Source organism: Hyla sarda, chromosome 5 (assembly GCF_029499605.1).
Source record: "Hyla sarda isolate aHylSar1 chromosome 5, aHylSar1.hap1, whole genome shotgun sequence".
NCBI classification, from domain to species: domain Eukaryota; kingdom Metazoa; phylum Chordata; class Amphibia; order Anura; family Hylidae; genus Hyla; species Hyla sarda.
In genome coordinates, this window is record NC_079193.1 from 92330797 (window position 1) to 92353475 (window position 22679).

At 40.8% G+C, this 22679-nt stretch overlaps 1 protein-coding gene across 9 annotated transcripts in view; it reads right to left on the bottom strand.

Moving 5' to 3' along the window:
• The window catches only part of TBC1D5 (TBC1 domain family member 5), a 645101-nt gene that overhangs the window by 303800 nt on the left and 318622 nt on the right, over window positions 1-22679 (bottom strand). For all 9 annotated transcript variants that reach the window (XM_056519933.1, XM_056519937.1, XM_056519936.1 and 6 more), the window contains one exon: window positions 7505-7571. In XM_056519933.1, coding sequence (XP_056375908.1) covers window positions 7505-7571 — 67 coding nt within the window. The remainder of the gene's footprint in view (window positions 1-7504; window positions 7572-22679) is intronic.

The following is a 22679-nucleotide window of genomic DNA, read 5'->3' on the forward strand; positions in this document are numbered from 1 at the left end:
ACACCCGCTATCTGGCCAGAGAGCCTGGCCCCCGTACAGAGAGATCGCAGGGGGCCCCAGCGGCTGGACCCCCCGCGATCTCAAACTTATCCCCTATCCTTAGGATAGGGGATAAGTTTTTCACCACTGGACTACTGGACTGGGAAAAGAGGTTCTACCAAAATGTCTACCCTTTAATAGTGGTGATGCAAGCTGGAGTTCTGAATACAAAGGAATGGATTGAACATAAAAGTATGAAATTAGGTTTTCACGATTAGAGAGAAGGTTCCAAAATCTTGTAAAAGTAAATGCTACGATTATTATTTCAGAGCTACAGGAGGTTTTTTCTACACAAACTGAAAGCAAGCCTGAAAGTTACAGTTTACCATGAGGGGTAAGCGCATAACTTCTTAATATGATTTTTTTTCTACATATAAGAATAATTGTATCGTCATTAATTTTTCAATGTGTAATGCAAGAACAAGATTTATTATTGCAATTTAATTTTGTACTGTGTTAACTATTGAAAAAGAATCTTGCAAAGGCCCTAGTGGTAAATAAAAATGTGCTTTTAATATATAGCTCCTCTATGAGTTACATCCTTTTATTTGAAAAAAGGGATGAAATACAGCACAGCAGAGCCTAAGACTACCTTGGGTGGGATTTAAGACATGGACCCCTCAATGCCTACACCTGCTGGTATAAATGTTTAATGCTTCAGTGCCACACAGCTATCAGTTAAGCCTAATATCAACCTGCCTGCATAAATACCAGTATTGCAGAAAGCCCACACCATTGTTGGTGCCAGTCTACTGTGTCTTGCTTTATAATTGAAAAAGAGCTAAAGCATAAAAATTGTAGCAGCCAAAATTCTCTGCCAGGAACATATCTTGTGAGCAATTTCGCACTCAGAGGACCAACATGTGATTAGGGTCATGAAGCCAAGCAGATATACGGCTGTGAAATCGGCATCCTATGTAGTTTCTCCATAGTTGTAGACTAGACCAATCCCTATTATTTTATCCTGCAGGCTCACTTGCCCACACTAATGGATGCAAAAAGTCTCTACAAACTCTACCTTAAACGGGTTGCCTGGGGGGGCAGGAAAGGTATTGCTCCCCTGCGATCCACTTTCACCCTGTTGGTGTATACCTTCCAAAATGAGGTGGCAGGTGTCCTATCACATGAAGGTGAAATGACACCCACATGCAGTGTCCAATGGCTGCACAATGTATATGCTTATGATGTATCTGTGAGCTTGTCAGTCACATCTCTAATACGCTACAATCCTCATTGTCGGCACATGCGCAAGCCAAACACACAGGGCGGCAGGCAAGTTCTGTGTGTCAATGAGGGCAGGGCAGCCATTTCATAGGAGCAGAGAGGTGTTGCTGCACAGAGGCATGAGCCATGACCACGCCTCATTTACAGTATAAAGCCACCACATGACATATAAAAGGCATGATTTGCATTGGGACACTAACCCTGTTAGACAGTGCTGGCAGTTTTATAGAGTTCAATTAAGTGACATATTTACTTTTATATTGGACTGCACAGTAACAGATTGGACACAATGACTATACCAACCCCTGTACAACGCTAAAAGTGCAACAGGGCTGTGAGCATCAGACCATGTTCCATGATCAGTAGCCTGGTGAGTTGAAAGGGAAGAGGACAAGCTGGTAGGAAACCCTGGGCCCATACTGTTACACACAACACCTACCTAACATTGTTGCAGACCAAATACACCCTTCATAGTAATAGTATTCCCTAATAGCATTGGCCTCATTCAGCAGGATAATATACCCTGTGAAACTGCAAAAATTGTACAGGAATTATTTGAGGAGTATGACAAAGAGTTCAAGGTATTGACTTGTTCTGCAAATTCCCCAGATCTCAATCTGTGTGGGAAAAAAAAAAAAGTAAAATTCATAAAGGCCAAACCGTCTGCTAACATCTTAATAGGTATGTCACGATCATACCCTATCGGTCCAGCTAAGACGCTAGAGAGAGTGTGATGGTGCAAGGGTTAAAGCCGCCAGACCTCTGGGTATCCACTACTAGTCCCAGCAAGTCACCAAATTAACCCTGAGATAAACGTGTTTTACCAGAGCCTCCTTCAGAAAGGTGAGCTCATATATTTAGAGATCAAAGACCAGAGCTGATTAATTAAACATTTAATCTAATAAAAGGTATCACAGTGCTAAATATATAAAAATACAGAAACAAATGACATACAGGTACAAAAATATATAAAAGAGTTTGGCAAGACAAGAAAACAAAAGATGAAGTTCTTACAGCATGATGATATAGCAGTCCATGAGAGTGCTGTTCTTAGGATGGTCTTGTCAGCTTGTGGCACAGCCTTGAACAACAGTTGAGTCCAGCATTTTTAAATCTTATCTCTGCATCTTTGGAGGGAAACTCCATCCCCCCCCTCCCCTCTGATCCCACCAGGTGGGGCATCTCTCTTTCTGACCCCTTATCTGTTTTATTATATGATGGGACCAGAGTGCATGACTTCAAAGGTACCAAACAGCCAGACCTCCAATAAAACGCAATACACAAAAAACAAAGGATACACCGTCTGAATGACCTCTCACCCATGTCTTGGATAATACATCACACAGTTATAATTATAATACACATATAGGATTTTAATAATCAGGCCTTGGGCCTGACAAGGTATCACAGGACTCTTAGAGGTCTTGTCAGCTGTTATGATGGTAAATATCTATTTTTTCTCTTTCTTTAGGAATAAGAGGGTGTTTTACTTTAATGTTAGTCCGTGTCCGTTAAACTGAGTGCTACTACAAGAAAATGTTGTAGCTTAAGGGGTTATCCCTAAATGAGGGCAAAAGCAGAGACAATGCACACTCCCCAGCAACTCCCTTCTGTGTGGGGATATAGGCTGTTACTTTGCTCCCCACTTTAAGGGGTGAGCAGTGTCACTGGAATAGGTCTTGCATTAAGATCACAACATGAGGGTTAGTCCTACCTGAATGCAGGGGCCAATAGCTGTGCAATGTTCACAATACTGTCAACATTTTGTGGCTATTGGTCACCCGTTGCAGGGAAGGAACAACCCACATTTGGTGATCTCTATACAAGACCTCTTTAATATATTATAATGCATAAAATGAGACACCAGCACCATAGTATTTATTTTTTGAAAAATGGCATAAAACATATATAATACCATGCCCCAAATGAGTTAGTACCAAAAACAAAATATACAAATAAATCCTAAAATCTGCATTTACACCCAACAATATGTAATCTGATAAAAGGGAAGCAGAATATGTAATGACAGTGATGCCTTCAATGGACCGGAAAAGATATATATTTTTTTGCCATGTTTGAATTAATTAATGATGCTAATAAAACTCTCTAATTAACATCTGTTCAATATGTTTGTGTGTGAAATTGCACCTTTAAATATTCTGAGTGGCAAACATAAAATATGCTGCGCAGATCAAAGTGAATGTGAGGAGCAGAAGAGGCTATGGGGATATTTGCCATATCATAAATTGCCCTAAGTCAGCACACCAATATGGTTCAAACACAACCACAAATGACACCAAAATAGTACTAGGTTAATTGCTACCTATAAAATGGATGGTGTGTACTGCACAAAGGCAGCCAATACCAGCCAAGGTAAGCTTTACTAATAAAATGTGTCATCCTTTCCTATAAAGTAGTAGAAAAATCAGCAATGAACAATAATAAGCAATGAGATATAAACCCTTGAATCTATGGTTCACGAGAAGAAGATTTGTATGGCTCTCATTAAACTTAATACCTGGCTTTTTGTAACCTTAGAAGCTCCCCTTATTGATGGTTACAGACAACCACAACTTCATTATAAGGGGAACAATAGGAAAAAAATAACAGCACACAAATGTATAAAGGGATACTACTGACCGCTGGGACCCACATGACCTCCTGAACAGAGCCCTGTTGCTGCTCACTCAACTTACCAGCCACGTCTTCTCCCCTGAGTACTCCAGCCCCCACCTTCGGAGGCTCGCTTGTGGTGAACAGAATTGACTGCCCGCTCAGCCAATCACCAGCTGAGTTTTCTAAACCGGAGTACCGCTTTAAAGGTTGTGTAATTCCTTCCATTCTAATCACATGAAGGTCCTAAAGGAGCCCACAAAAAACCCTAACTCTAGTCCCCTAATCCCTAAAATATACTTTATTAAATAAAAATAAAAGAGAAGAAAAAAATGTGTATGTGGTGATTCATGGTTTAAAACATACAGTGGTCACCAGACTTAATATATTCATACAGAACCGTGTCTTGCAGAGTACTTATAGGGCTAATCAACAATGGCCCCAAAATCTGCAGAGAAAAACACTGTAAACAAGGTGTATAGTTGCATACGTTAGATAATGTCACAAATTGCTGACTGCAGTCGAGCAGGTAAAAGGTCTGGTAATCCTTGATTCAAAATTCAAACAAATATAGCCCCCCTGACATGTTTCACTTCATAAACTTCTTCAGAGGTCTGGGGCTAACAGCCATAGTATTTGTATTTACCCTGTCCCTTACTGGGATAGCTTGTGGCAATTGTATTGTTCCTTCCAATCTAACACAGTGCTCCCTGCTGCCACTTCTGTCGATGTCAGGAACTGTCAAGAGCAGAAGAGGTTTGTTCTGGGGGTTGCCTCCTGCTCTGGGCAGTTCCTGACACTGACAGAGGCGGCAGCAGGGAGTACTGCGTTAAATTGGAAGAAACTACACAACTTCCATACAGCAGCTGATAAATAGAGGTAATATACAAATATGTATAACTGTCTGACACAAGTATGCCCATTTTAATAACCTCAGTGAGTCACTTTTACTGTATATGAGAATCTGCATGGAGTTTTTGCCCAAAAAGAAGGTTTACAAAATGCTCTGAAAAGTATCATGGCCCCACAGATGATAACCACTGAATCTTACTGATGACATTAAATCCACAATGACATCATGCCCCATCCCCTGCACACAATGCTCAAAGCTTTTCACCATGAAAGTGGCAGAAAGCAGGGGAGTAACAGATGATGAAAAAATGTCTAAAATTTATGCACAGGTGGGCAAAGCATGATGTCAGCGGAATGCAGATTTAGCCAAAAGCGGTAGATCACTTATGTTCTCATAATGACTGATAGCGTTTCACAGAGTGTGCAATTTTGATTCAATTGGTTCATAATTGCTCACTAGCTACAACTTACACTGTTATAAAGCAATTCCACACTGCAAGTCTGCCTGTTCTCGAACTAAGCCATGTTTCATATTTTTTTTTTTTTTTTTAAACACAGCAGCCACCTGTTATTGGTTACATTTTTTATTTTTATTATGAAAGGGTAACTATCACGTTTAAGAACTTCTGACACGTCACAAGTTTAGATAATTGTGAGTCCAGGCGGCAGATCTCACAATCCCTAAAAAGAATGGGAAGAATCCCCACGTTATATTCTGACCGCCACACCGGCTCTCCTCTTGAATAGAGCATGTGGACCACAGCACGAAGCTGCGGCTGACATGCCCTCTCCATGCAGCTCTATAGGAAAGCCAGAGTGCTGCACTCGGCAATTTCCGGATCTGCCATAGAGCTGTATGGAGGAGGCATGTCGGCAGCAGATTTGCGCTGTGGTCAACACCGCTCTTTTCATACAGACAGCTGGGTTGCAATGCGGGAGATCGCGGGGGGGGGGGGGGGGGGGGTCCCAGCGGTTTGGACCTCTAGCGATCTGACACTTAATCTGTATCCTTAGGACAGGGGATACATTTTTCTAAACGGGAGTTCTTTAACACTCAGACCCTTACCAATCTAAACTTCTGATATTTCATAAGTTTACAGCATAAATAGTTACCCTTTAATGTGCAAATGGTTTATATATTTAGTCATGCACTGTCAGTATCTATGAAACCCCTGTAAACCAGTTTCATATGTAGTCACACGATCATGTCCCTAATGCTTATTTGCTGCCTATGTAGAGTATAAGACTTTACATATCACGTATAAGACTTTACTTATCTCTCCTGTTCCCTGGCTCTCTTCCTTTCTTACTGTCTCAAGAGGAATTGTGTTTCACATCCTGGGCAGCACACAATGCAGGATAAGTGATCATAAAACAGCAAAGCAGACCGAGTAATTACAGCAATAGCATATAAACTATTATAGAGCAGCACACAGACAGGTTTAAATAGAGGAAATGTCTGTGAAAGGAAAGAAGAACCATGGGAACTGTAGTCCTACACATTAGTTTTTACATCCACAGCAATTATGGCAGAGTTAAAATACAGGTGACCATACCTGGTAAGACCAGTATATGGAGGGTTAAATTTGTTTGCTTATTTCCAATAGATTCCCTTTTGGGAATCCAAAAGAACCCTAATTTCCCATATACTACTTATTGTAAGTAAAAAATCCCATAAGCTTTATTAGTTGCTGCACACTTTTATATTAAAATCAAACAGCGCTGTTTGCTCCAGTTTTCCTTTAAATATTAGATTCTCAATGCAGACTTCTCTGCTATTTTTGCTTCTTGTTTATAAATGAACTGTCCTGTATGCCTGCAGGTCATACAGGGTTAATGCATAGGAGCAGAAGCGCTGTCATGGTTAAAATATCCACTCTGCCCCTCTCAACATGTTTCGCTACGACGTAGCGTTATCAAGAGGTATGGTCGTCCGCTACCTCTTGATAACGCTACGTCGTAGCGAAACATGTTGAGGGGGGCAGAGTGGATATTTTAACCATGACAGCGCTTCTGCTCCTATGCATTAACCCTGTATGACCTGCAGGCATACAGGACAGTTCATTTATAAACAAGAAGCAAAAATAGCAGAGAAGTCTGCATTGAGAATCTAATATTTAAAGGAAAACTGGAGCAAACAGCGCTGTTTGATTTTAATATAAAAGTGTGCAGCAACTAATAAAGCTTATGAAAATACAGGTGAATCGCAGAGAAGATAAAATAATGAAAATGAAAAATATTTACATTTGGGCTCTACAGTGGCAAGTGGTGATCATTCAGACACATTTAAGTACTCATAGTTATTTTTGCAAAGTTCGGAAAACCCTTTTAAGGGTACAAGAGAAGGTAAAGTACCCCCGGTCATCAGGGTACCTGTCAGCAGGTTTATGCTGAACTCAGACAGGGTACCATAAATCTGAGGTCACTTGCACCACTTAAACCAAGTAGCAGATTATTTTAGTGCTCTTTGTGCTAACAGTACAGCGGACTTGTCTCAATATAATGCTCCTATTAGAAAGGCAGCATGGTATGGTGACAAAATATCTTGTAATAAACTTTATGTGAAAGATGTATCAAAAATTGTGTGGAGTGGTGAAGCTGCCCATTGCAACCAGATTCCAGCTTCCATTTTCAAAATGAAAGAAGCTATCGTTTTGGCTGCTATGGGCAGCTGCACCACTCTACACAAGGTTTAATAAATCTCCCCCTTTATTTGCATAATTGATCTAGGTATGATTTTGTAACATAAATGCTATATTTTGATATAAACAAATACCTGTATGATATAAAGATGTGTTCAGAATTTGAGACTGGCTGAGATCTTTTTTCATCCACAGAAATTCCTGTAAGAGAAAAGCACAGTATGAATGCTATGTATTACTAACCTACCTGCAAACTTGCAGCCATGCAAAAAACAAAAACATAAAAACTTAAAACAATACTAGATAAAGCTAACATATAAAACTTACTGGAAAAATATTTCAGCACATATTGTCAACTACAGTGACTAATCACTTCCTAACAATAATTTTCCAAATCACAATTGAAGGGGTTGTTCTGCCTATTTTAATATATGCAATTATATGGTGCATAGACAACATTACCCAATACATTTTACTTTTTCTATTGCCTTGTTCAATACTTATTTCCCAACCTGTAGCCCATGTGCCTGCCTTGTAATAAATATAGTTGTCCTTGGTTACAACACACAGAATTCCTGAGAAGCCAGGTTCACGTATGCTCAGTTCATTTTCCAGTTCTTGTTTGGTTTGAAGCACCTCTCTTCTGTGCATGTCAGAGACTAAGCCTCCTTCTTTAGTCTCTGCACAGGCAGTGAATAGCAACCTTTCTTTCTGGTCTCTCATACTGTTACTTCACTCTCCTGCTCTGTCAGTTTGCCTGACCCTCTGTTTGACAGTACAGCAGCCGGATATCGTATACTATGCTACACTAAGACAAGTTTCGGCAGTGAAGGAGTGGAGACAGAGAGGAGGGTGAAGGAAGCAGAATGTCACCATTCCTTCACTGACGATACTTGTCTGTGTAGCACACTATACAATATCAGGCTGTTGGATGAAGGTTCAGGCAAACTGATAGAGCTATGAAGTGACAGCGAGGCAGAACTGAATGGAAAGTTGCTCTTTAGTGCAGGTGCAGAGAATAAAGACAGAAGTCTAGTTTCTAGTCTATGACACACAGAGAAGAGAAAAGATGGGGAACAAGAGAACCAACTAAGCATGCAAGGCAGGCACATGGGCTAAAGGTAGGGGAATAGCTTTTGAACAAGGCAATATAAACAATTAAAGTATTGTTGTCTCAGCGAGCACTAAATAAAATACATATATTAAAGGGGTTATCCAGGAATAGAAAAACAGAGCTACTTCTTTCTTGAAAAGCTCCAAGTCTGTGGTTGAGTGTGGTTCTGCAGCTCAGTTCCATTGAAGTGAATGGAACAAAGTTGTAAAGCCATACCCAACCTTGAGACAGATATGGAGATGTCTTTGAAAGAAATTAGCTGTGTTTTTCTATTCCTGGATAACCTCTTTAAATCGTATTGGTTCAAATGCTCTAAGTTAATGTAAAAAGAGAATTTCACTCTTAAAAAGTTTAATTGTTCATATACTTTTTAACTGGATTTTTAAACTGAAGTCAGAATTCGGTAGTTATATCTTCTTTACATGGAGAGACATAAAAATGTCTCTGTTTTGATGCAGTAGTCATCTTTACATAAGTAACAAAAGGAAGTGAAGCACTAGAATAAAGGAAGTGAGGTCACTTTTAAATTATCATTTTAAAAGTTAAAAATAAACAATGATTTTGTCAGTAAATTCTGATGGTCTTGGAATATCAGTGGCAGTCATGAAGGAGCTAATTTTTTGGGAAACCTGTCATCAACTTCATGTTGCCTGAACCATGAGTCATCGAGGTGGTCCCCGGAGGCTCCTGCCTGCCCTTGATTGATCGATCTAACCATATAGGCAGACAGGAAGAGATCAATCAAGGCAAGTCACGCGGGGAGATGCCATAAGGGACTGCCCCAATGATTCATGGTTCAGGCAGAATGGAAGTAATGACTTCTCTTTAAAGAACACAACCAATATGGCTGACTTTTGCAAAAATGGCTGCCACAGATAAACAAAGCAAAACCAGTCTATCGGTATGCAAAAATAACAATCATCAAACATTGTATATTGCAATTACTTAAAATGCTTTTGAATTTTTAAACATGTGGCCATTTTTACAATGAGGGTGGGAATTCTTTTTAAGTATGGAAAATTCCAGAAGAAAATAGTCAAGAGTCATAAAATGATAAGAATGAAAAAAGGAGAGTAATGTTGACACAATAAATTCCAATATAGCTCTAACGTATCAAAAAACGGAGTAATGAATCTTGTTACATCTGTGTATTAATAGCCTTATAGAACACGTAATTGTCTTAAAAATGTGTATTTTATGTTATTTAGCTTATACCCCATGGCATTTCCAAGTTGAATGTGTGAAAGACAGGGAATTACCGCTAGATTAATGCCCTGCAATACTGACACAATCAGATTTCCACATTATTTAATAGAAAACATTTTAGCCTATAACTAAAACGAGAAGTTGATTAAGTTTGACAACAGACTGGAGTAAGGATACAGCTGCGGGTTCCTTTTTTCGGAAAACAAATGCATTCAATATGGAAAACATGGAAGCTATAAAACAAATGGCAAATTGTCTTCTAATATCTGAAAATAGGCTTTTATTGGGGGAATATGTGAATTTTATTGGAATGTGTGATTTGGCTGCTTCTAGATTTATGTCAGAGATTTATGTGAGGAATCATTTTGAAACATTTGCACAAACTAATCCCATACATGTTGCAATATTCTCATTAGACAACAAGATGTAATATAATTTATGGGTAATATATAAATTGGCAACACTAAATCAATATAAAAGCCACATAAATGCTTTTCTTTGCTTAAACTTAAATCATTGCAGCGCCCGAGCACCAGCACAACATCTCCAAAATTAGCAGAGAATATCGAGAATATATTTTCCTATTATCAAAAAAAAATAAAAAATAACTCTGCAGGTTATTTTCTTAAAGTGAACGTCTTTCAACATCATGTCATTTAAGCTTCAACATTTTGTGCTGATTAATTCATTGACATATGTTATTAAAATAATATATACACTGCTCAAAAAAATAAAGGGAACACTAAGATAACACATCCCTCATCTGAATGAATAAACTAATCGTATTAAATACTTTCATCTTTGCATAGTTGAATGTGCTGACAACAAAATCACACGAGAATGATCAATGGAAATCAAATTTATCAACCCATGGAGGTCTGGATATGGAGTCACACTCAAAATCAAAGTGGAAAACCCCACTACAGGCAGATCCAACTTTGATGAAATGTCCTTAAAACAAGTCAAAATGATGCTCAGTAGTGTGTGTGGCCTCCACGTGCCCGTATAACCCTCCCTACAATGCCTGGGCATGCTCCTGGATGAGGTGCCTCCTGAGGGATATCCTTCCCGACCTGGACTAAAGCTTATGCCAACTCCTGGACAGTCTGTGGTGCAACGTGGCGTTGATGGATGGAACGAGACATGATGTCCCAGATGTGCTCAATCGGATTCAGGTCTGGGGAACAGGTGGGCCAGTCCATAGTATCAATGCCTTCCTTTTACAGGAACTGCTGACATATTCCAGCCACATGAGGTCTAGCATTGTCTTGCATTAGGAGGAACCCAGAGGCAACCGCACCAGCATATGGTATCACAAGGGGTCTGAGGATCTCATCTCGGTACCTAATGGCAGTCAGGCTACCTCTGGGAAGCACATGGAGGGCTATGCAGCCCCCAAAGAAATGCCACCCCACACCATTACTGACCCACCGCCAAACTGGTCATGCTGGAGGATGTTGCAGGCAGCAGAACGTTCTCCACTGCGTCTCCAGACTGTCACATCTGTCACATGTGCTCAGTGTGAACCTGCTTTCATCTGTGAAGAGCACAGGGCGCCAGTGGCGAATTTGCCAATTTGGTGTTCTCTGTCAAATGCCAAATATCCTGCATGGTGTTGGGCTGTAAGCACAACCCCTACCTAGGGACGTAGGGCCCTCATACCACCCTCATTGAGTCTGTTTTTCACCGTTTGAATGGACACATGCACATTTGTGGCCTGCTGGAGGTCTTTTTGCAGGGTTCTGGCAGTGCTCTTCCTGCTCCTTCTTGCATAAAGGCAGAGGTAGCGGTCCTGCTGCTGGGTTGTTGCCCTCCTACAGCCTCCTCCACGTCTCCTGATGTACTGGCCTGTCTCCTGGTAGCGCCCACATGCTCTGGACACTACGCTGACAGACACCGCAAACCTTCTTGCTACAGCTTGCATTGATGTCCCATCCTTGGTGTACTGCACTACCTGAGCCACTTGTGTGGGTTGTAGACTCCGTCTCATGCTACCACTAGAGTGAAAGCACCGCCAGCATTCAAAAGTGACCAAAATATTAGCCAGGCAGCATAGAAATTGAGAAGTGGTCTGTGGTGACCACCTGCAGAACCACTCCTTTACTGTGGTGTCTTGCTAATTGCCTATAATTTCCACCTGTTATCTGTTTCATTTTGCACAACAGCATGTGAAATTGATTGTCAATCAGTGTTGCTTCCTGAGTGGACAGTGTGATTTCACAGAAGTGTGATTGACTTGGAGTTACAATGTGTTGTTTAAGTGTTCCCTTTATTTTTTTGAGCAGTGTGTATATATGTATATTATATATTTATTTTTTTATTTTTTAAACAATAGCTTCTTTATTTATAGCAACCAACCTATTCTGCAATGGTGTACAAAAATTGTCAACATTCACACTTATCCCTGCTGTCACCAACAAGGCTTACACTCTACATTCCAAAGTGGGAAGCAACAGAGTCAGCAGAGGAAATGCTCAACAAACAGAGAGAACATACTAGTGTTTTGAACCCAGATGTAAAACGCTACAACCCAACTATGCTAACCACTGAGCCATGTTACTCCTCAGTATCCCTGAATAGAAAAAGACAACATTCTGGTGGACTTCATCCACACTTTAGTGGTGTTGTAGGCTAACTTTATAATGTTTTATTTATACTGAGTGCAACGTATAAACAGTATGCTTCTATGCCCCCTCTAGTGGTGGCTGCCACAGCTTAAAGGGGCACTCCGCTGCTCAGCATTTGGAACAAACAGTCGTCACACCCCCTCCCATAGACTTGCATTGAGGGGGCAGGGCATGACATTATGAGGGGGCGGGGCTATGATATCACGATCTCCCTCCGCCGGCTCCAGCGTTCGGAACTGTTTGTTCCAAACGCTGAAAGGGGTACTTGGGTGGAAAACATTTTTTTTTAAATAAACTGGGGCCAAAAAGTTAAACAGATTTGTAAATTACTTCTATTTAAAAATCTTAACCCTTCCAGTACTTATCAGCTGCTGTATACTACAGAGGAAGTTCTTTTTTTGAATTTATTTTCTGTCTGACCTCTATGTCTATGTCAGGAACTGTCCAGAGCAGGAGAGGTTTGCTATGGGTATTTGCTCCTGCTCTGGGCAGTTCCTGACATGGACAGAGGTGTAAGCAGAGAGCACTGTGGTCAGACAGAAAATACATTTACAAATCCTTTTAACTTTCTGGCACCAGTTGATTAAAAAAAAAAAAATCCCACTGAAGTACCCCTTTAAATGGGCACTCTCACTAAAACTAATTTATGCTATTGAACTCCTTATGGTAAATAAAACATATTTCTAATATACTTTGTTTTAAAAAAATGAAGTTTTCTATTTTTTATTTGTGCTTAAAAAAGCTCAAGAGCACATTTCCCCCCATCTCATACACAGACTTTGGGACCGAAGCCCAAACACGGGAAGTGCAGCCTGGAGTGCTGAGGGGTGTGTGTCCAACCAACAGCATATGACAGTTAAGTGTGAGAGGAGCTATGATTGAATAAGGCTGGACACACCCCCTCAGCACTCCAGGCTGCACAAGTCTGTGTAAGAGATAAGGAAAAATGTGCTCTTGAGCTTTTTTAAGCACAAATAAAAAATAGAAACCTTCATTTTTTTAAACAAAGTATATTAGAAATATTTTTCATTTACCATAAGGAGTGCAATAGCAAAAATTTGTTTTAATGAGGGAGGGGCAAACCCCAGTCGAACCAGCGCTGAAATCCATTTACTTTTATGAGCCGACCGGAGTCAAACGGTGACTCCAGTCGGCTCATTTTTGACCCGTATGCGGTTTCCTGACCTAAAACCGGCCCGGTTTGCCCCTCCCCAAGACGGATGCGGCACCCATAATGTAAAAACGAAGTGTGAATGCAGCCTAACCTAAATTATGAATCCAGTACAGCAATGTCTCTGCTTCAATCTCTCTTCAGCCACTTCCCCACCTCCTCACTTTTTAGGAGCAGCTGTAACTTGATACTTTTCAGAGCTGATTCATCTCAAGAGGGACTTGAGAAGATTTGGTAATGCAAACTATGGAAAAGCCAAAAATATAGCCAGATAAGTGGAGGAAGAGGCATGTTCCTCTAATAAGGCATACTAAACATGTATTTAGATAAAACTGCATTTATTATTGATTGATGCTGAAGTATAGTGATGTTAAAAGGAAAGGATTGGTAAAATTTCCAGCCACATAAAAATGCTAACAGCAGAGGTACTGACCTGATTGGAATTATGCTTACCGGCTATATAGAAACGACTTACATGTAAATATTAGGCTGCTGCAAATTAGATGGATAGGCCATAAATGCTGCTTTACTCACATACTGCACCAATATTTTGGTATACCTTTTATACATTCCAGAGGTATACAAGGTAGTTATAATTACATACCAAGTTAATTATAGAAGTACAGTACAATGAAAGAAATGAATGATAATTATGGGAAGACTGGTGTGAGCTAATAACTGGCTCTACGATGCAGACTTTTTATTATAGAGTGCACAGCAGAAGAAAGACAAAGCTAGATATGAAAAAGCACTAACATCATATGCATTAACATCTGTTAGGGTACGGTCACACAGAGTAAAGTTCGCTGGCGTATTTTATTTTACATTCACATTTCGCCTTTAAATGACAAAAATGTGTCCGGTTTTGACTGATTATAGACAATAGTACGCTGTGTGAGCATATCCTTAGAAATATAAAATATAACTTATCTTTACCTCTCCATCGAGTGGTATGGACAAATCAATACTGTGTATGTACAGGGGCGTAACTCTAAGGGGTGCAGGAGTAGCATCACAAAAGGGCCCAGGTACCTAAAGGGGTTCCAAGGCACATCTGCCCCATAGGAGATCAGATTATAAATCGCACATGGGGCCCTGCTGCAGATTTTGTATTGGGGCCCAGAAGCTACAAGTTATGCCTCTGTGTATGAACTAAAATTTACTTACTTTTACATTACTTTCCACTCATCTGATAATATGAGTGCCCACAAAAACTTTCAGTTATTGTCTTTAAGGACCAAGACCATTTTCACCTTAAGGACCAGGCCAATTTTATTTGTGTGTTTTCGTTTTTTCCTCCTCGCCTTCGAAAATCCATAACTCCTTTATATTTCCATCTACAGACCCATATAAGGGCTTGTTTTTTGCGTGACCAATTGTACTTTGTAATGAAACCTCTCATTCTACCATAAAATGTACGGCGAACACCCCAAAAAAAATTTTAGGGACGAAATTTCAATGAAAACTAAAATTTTGCGCTTTATGGTAAAAATGACATGTGTTCTTTATTCTGTGGGTCAATTCGATTAAAATGATACCCATGGCTAGATACTTTTATATTTTTGTACCACTTAAAAAAAATCTAAAACTTTTTGTACAAAATCAGTAATCTAAAATTGCCCTATTTTGACCACCTATAACTTTATCATTTTTCCATATATAGGGCAGTATGAGGGCTAATTTTTTGTGCCGTCATCTGTACTTTTTATTGATACAACATTTGCATATATAAACCTTTTAGATAATTTTTTTATTAAAATTTTTTACATTTACGCCATTCACCGTACGGGATAGTTAACATTATATTTTGATAGTATGGACATTTACACACGCGGCGATACCAAATAAGTTTATTTAAAAAAACTACGCTTTTTGGGGGTAAAATGGGAAAAACTGTCAATTTTCATTTTTAGTGGGGAAGGGGATTTTTAACTTTTTTTTTTTTTTTTTACATTTTTCAACTTTTATTTTACACTTATGTCCCCATAGGGGACTATGTATAACAATCCTTTGATTGCTAATACTGTTCAGTGCTATGTATAGGACACAGCATTGATCAGTATTATCGGTGATCTTCTGCTCTATCGCAGACCAGAGCAGAAGACCCCGGGAGACGGCCGGAGCCAGGTGAGGGGACCTCCTGCCGCCATGCTGGATGATCGGATTGCCGCAGCATCGCGGATGTCGGCCATTACGGGCGGGTCCCCGGCTGCTACTAGCAGCCGGAACCTGCCGTGTATGACGCGAGCACCGTTCCGATGCTCGCGGTCATACACAGGAGGTAAATGTACGTCCTGGTGTGGGAAGTCCCGCCAAACCAGGACGTACATTTACGTCCGTGGTCGTTAAGAGGTTAAAAATGTTGCATTCTCTGGCCTAAGGTTTCACTAACTTCCTTTGTATTTGCAATTCACTGCCAGCAAGTTTTTGTTTGCCTCTAGTAACAGAGTCACCTAGTGCTATGTGTGAGACCAAGCTAACCCTGCCTGTCTTCTTTAAACACTTAAGGACCCGGAGGTTTTCAGTTTTTGCACTTTTGTTTTTACCTCCGTACTTTTAAAAAATAACTCTTTCAATTTTGCACCTAAAAATCCATATGATGGCTTACTTTTTGCGCCACCAATTCTACTTTGTAATGACATCAGTCATTTTACCCAAAAATCTACGACGAAACAGAAAAAAAAAAAATCATTGTGCAACAAAATTGAAGAAAAAACACCATTTTGTAACTTTTGGGGGCTTCCGTTTCTACACAGTAAATTTTTCGGTACAAATGACACCTTATCTTTATTCTGTAGGTCCAAACTATTAAAATGCTACCCTACTTATATAGGTTTGATTTCGTCATACTTCTGAAAAAAATCATAATTACATGCAGGAAAATGTATACGTTTAAAATGATCATATTTTGACTCCTATAACTTTTTTTATTATTGCGCATATGGGGCGTTATGAGGGCTCATTTTTTGAACCGTGATCTTAAGTTTTTAGTGGTACCATTTTTTATTGATCGGACTTATTGATCGCTTTTTATTCATTTTTTCTTGATATGAAAAGTGACCAAAAATACACTATTTTGAACGTTGGAATTTTTTTGCGCATACGCCATTGACCGTGCAGTTAAATTAATTATATATTTTTATGATTTGGACATTTCCACACACGGCGATACCACATATGTTTAATTTGATTTTTATTTATACAGTTTCGTTTTTTAAATGGGAAAAGGGGGGTGATTCAAGGGGTTAAATGATCTTTATTAACTTTTTTTTCCACTTTTTTTTTTGGAATGTTATAGCTCCCATAGGGGGCTATAACACTGCACACACTGATCTTTTACATTGATCAATGGTTTCTCATAGGAAACCATTGATCAATGATTCTGTCGCTTGACTGCTCATGCCTGGATCTCAGGCACTGAGCAGTCATTCGGCGATCGGACACCAGGAGGCAGGTAAGGGGACCCTCCTCGTGTCCTATAGCTGTTCGGGATGCCGCAATTTCACCATGGCGATCCCGAACCGCCCCCTGAGCTAACTGGCATTAGTTTGGTTTCACTTTAGATGAAGCAATCAACTTTGAACACCGCGTCTAAAGGGTTAATAGCGTGCGGCACCGCGATCAGTGCCGTGCGCTATTAGCCACGGGTCCCGGCCGTTGTTAGAGGCCGGGCCCGACCTGCTATGGCACGTTATAGAACGGGAGCGGACTCACAACGTACCGGTACGTCATGGGTCCTTAAGAGGTTAAAGGGGCCACGATGTGCCTGAAAGGTGAAAAGGCCTCCCATTTAGCTCTGACCACCCATAAAAATTCAGACAACTGTCCCTTGTATTCACCCCCTGGACTTTTTGCCTATTTTGCAACTGTTACAGACTGTAAGACAATTAGACTTGTACTTCGAAAGTGCAAAATACCTTTTAGTGTGACACAACACCACAAAAAGGTTGTTGTAATAACGAATGCAAGTCTTTTGGAGTATGTCTCTACCAGCTTTGCACATCTAGAGATGCAATGTTTTTAGCAGAAGCTCAGTCAAATTGTCAAGGCTTATCATAAATTCACAACTTGATTTAGGTCTGAGCTTTGACAGAGCCATTTTAGGACATTAATATGGTTTGAGCTAAATCATTCAATCACAGCTCTGGCTTTATGTTTAGGGTCATTGTTCTGCTAAAGATGAACCTCCATCCCAGACTCTTTTCAGACTGCATCAGATTTTCTTCAAGGAGTGCCCTGTATTTAGCTCCATTCATCTTCCTATTAATTCTCACCCTCTTTCCTTGACAATGGAGCCGGAGTGAATGGTGGGGGAGTCGTCTCCCTGTACCTGCTGAAGACAGGCATCCCCACAGCATAATGCTACCACCAAGTCTCACTGTGGGGATGGTGTGCTCAGGGTGATATTCAGTGTTGGGTCTATGCCACACATAGCATTTTGCACCAAAGGAATTTTGAGGCAAAAAAAAGTTACAATTTGGTCTTAAATTGTGTTTTCAATTTATTTTTAATTTTTTTTTGTGGTTCACTTTAACCAATGACTTCCGTAACAATTTCCGTGAAGGCAAGATTTATGCAGTACATGACTAATAGCACCCCTGATGTTGATCCTTGCAGATCCTAGTTACTGTAGGCCTCTTGGTTGCTTCTCTAATTATTTTCTCCGTGCTTGGCTTGTCAGTTTTGGTGGATGGCTTTGTCTTCGTAGGTTTCAGATTGTGCCATATTCTTTGCATTTTCTGATTGATTTTAGGGTGCTTTGTAAAATGTTCAAATGTTGGGATTTTTATTTGTCCACACTTCTCCACAACTTTATTGCTGACCTGTTTGGTGAGCTCCTTTGTCCTCATGCTGCTGTTTGTTCAATAACTCTCTCTAACAAACTATGAGTCCATCACAGAACAGGTGTATTTGAACTGAGATTAAATCACAGACAGGTGGACCCTATTAACTAATTATGTGACTTGCAAATGTGTCTTGTGAAGGAAACTGGTCACACCAGACCTTTGTTATGCACTGATCCCTTTCCAGATTTTTATTAGTAAACCATAGAACAGTCCCCCTCCAAATAATAAACTATTTTGTGTTGGTCAATTACATAACATCCCAATAAACTAAATTTGAATCTGTGGCTATAGCATAGAAAAAAAGTTTAGAAAAGTCCAAGAGGAGTTAATACTTATGCAAGGCACTGCATCATTTAACCTCTGATGTGATGCTGTTTTTTATTTATCTGCTCACATAGGACCTTGCACAGCCTGCACATCAAACCACTTATTCATCCACTTGCTATCTAAAGTAATGTACTGTAAATGATTCACCAGTATAGTTCCCTGTTAAAATTTTGCAAGCACTATTTGATTGTGGCATTTCAACTGTCAAAAGACCGGCATTGCAGTGATCTCCAATGTTGGTCATTACTAGTGGGTTTCAGCTGCAGACAGCAACCCTTTAAGTGGGTTTAGCCTTCACCTTACTCACCTGACACACAGCCACCATACACGTACAGCAGCTTAAAGTAAACAGATTATTACAATTACAAATATTTAAATTACAATTAAAAACTGTATAATAGAGTCATCAGTTCCCTGTTGGTGAATAATTTAGAAAAGACAGTTTTAGAGGTAGTGATTTCTGACAGCATTTTCTTGTTGCTGTGTAGACCTAGCCCCTCTATTTTTACTTGGATACGAGCTCATTTGAATAGATTCCTGTATGCATTACTACATACTATGGTAACAGCAGGTATATGTAAATGGGATTTCAGAAGCTGGACAAGGTGATACCCAGGCTGGATTCTTTTATACAAGGATCTGTAAACATAGAATGTATGCAGTGTTGATAATCTATTGGGGGGGGGGGGGGGGATGCTAAAGGGTCTGTGTTAAAAGGGTAATCCGACAACAACAATTTGTTTACTCATCAACTGTACAGACAAATATTAGACTTGAGAGGGTCTGATGGATTACAAGAATAGTGGACCCCAGTAAACCATCAATCATAATACCATGTCAAAGAGGTGTCTGAATAAAGCACATGTGGGGCATGCTTGAAGTAGTCATGTCATAGGTGATCACTGCAATGCTGAATTCAAGTTTAAGTGGTTCCAAATCTGTGTTTTTAGCAAGGGCAGGACAAGCATAGACTGTACATCTCCACAGAAATAAAGATAAGTGAGCACACTCCTCCACTATTTCTGATTTAGAAAGACAGAGCATGCTCTTCTAGCTCTCTGGATGAGAATTAACGTTGTGCTCTTATCAATGATCTTGTTTCAGTTTCTAAACAGCTCAAGATTTTGGCATCTCTCTAAAAAAAAATATTAATTCAAATTATTAAAAACTTTCATTGCAAGTATATCAAAGAGGTATTCCGGAATTTTTTTTCTTCGACCGTGCTACAGGGGTAGTAACGTTTGTGTGGTTTTTATTTTAGTGTCTTTACCTGTGTTTAATGGCTGGTCTTGCAATTCTTATGTTATCTTTTCCCCGATGTTCGATTTTAGCAGCATACAAAATAAGTGTTGTCTCAGTCTTTTCTCAGGTTGCAGTGCAGCCTGAGACATTACTTCCATAGTCAGGTGTTGAAAGGGAGCATGGCAGTGGAGCAACCGCTGGGTGGGAGGGAAATCATTCTCCACAGGGCTACAGAGAATTATAGTTTCAAGCACAGCATGCATGGAAAGGAGCCTAGTTATGTTCCAATCGGTGGGGTGGTCAATAGGGGCATAGATGCCCACGACAAAGAAATAATTCTACCACTGTACAAATCAATAGTTAGACCACACATAGAATACTGTGTACAGTACTGGGCACCAGTGTACAAAAAATATAAAGTGGAGCTGGAGAGGGTTCAAAGATGGGCAACCGGAGTAATACGGGGAATAGGAGGACTACAGTACACAGAAAGATTATCAGAATTAGGGTTATTTAGTTTAGAATAAAGAAGGCTTAGCAGGCGACCTAATAACTATGTAAAAATATATCAGGGGACCATACAGAAATCTCTCCCATGATCTATTTATACCCAGTGTTACGAGTAGCGCTGCGGTCAGACGGGCTGGCCGCGAGAGCACTCCTACCCCATCCTCCCACGCTGGCTCTGCTGCAGTTCACACCTCGGGACGTGCCTGCATGCAAACACTGGGCAGTCACTCACCTCCCCGCGTCTCTGTCCCCTCCGCTTTCCCTGGCCGCCGGTGCGTGCTTCCCCGCCTCCTAGTATGTGCGCATGCAGGCTTCCTGTGATTTAAAGGACCAGTGCACCATTGATTGCTGCTTGTCTGGTCATGACATTATTTTACCCTGCATTTCCTCTTGACCCCAGACAGATCTTTTGTGCCATTACAGCCTAAGCGAAAGCGATCTGTTTGTGTCTTGCCTTGTCATGTATCTGACCTCATTGCTACATATCCTGACCTTGCTCCTGTGCTGCCTGCCCTTTGACCTCTTGCTACATGACCTGACCTTGCTACCTCCTTCCCTGCCGGGCCTGCCTCTTCCTTATCAGGATTTTACAGATGTGTTCTGCAAATAGAAGGCTTAAAGTTTTCCTCCACACCGTCCCTATGATTGCCCGATTGATCTTCTGCCTGGGACTACACCTTCTCGAATAACAATCTACCCCTTGCAGGGTAGAAGCAAGCTATGGCTCAATACATCAATGAGAATCACCAGAAGGGTTTCATCCAGAAATCCTCCTCCCCTACTGGTGCTGGATTCTTCTTTGTGGAAAAGAAGGACGTCTCTCTCCGCCCTTGTATTGATTACCGGGGACTTAATAAAATCACTGTCAAGAATCGATACCCCTTACCTTTGCTTTCAGAACTGTTCGATCACCTGCGGGGTGCCAAAATCTTCTCTAAGCCGGATCTGCGAAGAGCATACAACTTCATCAGAATACGGGAAGGAGACGAATGGAAGACGGCTTTTAATACCTGTGATGGGCACTTCGAGTACCTTGTGATGCCATTTGGTCTCTGTAACACCCCAGGCGTTTTCCTAGAATTTGTCAATTACATCTTCCGTGATCTTCTCTACACATGTGTCATGGTCTATCTATATAATATCCTGATCTCACCCAACTTGGAGCTTCATCGTGTGTGACAGGTCCTACGATGCCTACAGGACAATTTGAGAAATGCCTCTCCAAGTCTTCCATTTCTTGAATATATAGTTGCCAATCAAGGCCTCCAGATGGACCCTGATAAGTTGCCTTTGGTTCTTAACTGGCCTCAACCTACTGGCCTGCGGGCTATACAACGCTTTCTGGGGTTTGCCAATTATAATCGACAGTTTATTCCACACTTTTTCTCCTTGGCTGCTCCGATAGTGGCTTTTACTAAGAAGAACAGTAACCCCAAATCCTGGCCTCCTGAGACTGAAGAAGCCTTTTACCAGTTGAAATCAGCGTTTTCCTCTGCTCCAGTTTTATCGAGACCTGACCCAGAAAAACCCTTCTCCCTTGAAGATGACGTCTCTTCGGTAGGAGCTGGAGTTATTCTGCCCCAAAAGACCTCCAGGGGTAAAACTGTAACTTGTGTTTTTTTCTCCAAGCCCTTTTCGCCTGCCGAGAGGAATTATTCCAGTGGAGATGGTGAACTATTGGCCATTAAGCTCGCCTTGGAAGAATGGCGTCACCTACTCGAAGGCTCTACTCATCCAGTCAGTATCTACACAGACCATAAGAACATTTTGTACCTTGAGTCCGCTCGGTGTCTAAATCCCCGGCAGGCCAGGTGGTCTCTTTTCTTCTCCAGATACAATTTCCTAATCCATTTTTAGCCCGCAGATAAGAATATCAAGGCCGATGCTCTCTCAAGGGCTTCTTATGTGGTGGGTCTGGACTCCTCCCCTCGACACAGTGCCTCCTGAACGTTTGGTCCCTGTCGCACCTCTTGACCTACAGCAAGTTCCACCTGGGAAGTTTTTGTACCATCCCGCCTTAGAATTACGGTATTGAATTGGGGATATTCTTCTCTACTGGCCAGTCACCCCGGAATTTGAAAGTCTACTCAGCTCATCTCTCATTATTGGTGGCCGAAATTGGAAAGCGATGCTTCAGATTTTGTCCATTCCTGCACTACTTGTGCCAGAGACAAGACTCCACATCTTAAGCCTGCAGGCCTTCTTCAACCTTTGCCCATTCCAGAGTGCCCTTGGACACACATCACCATGGACTGCATCACTGAC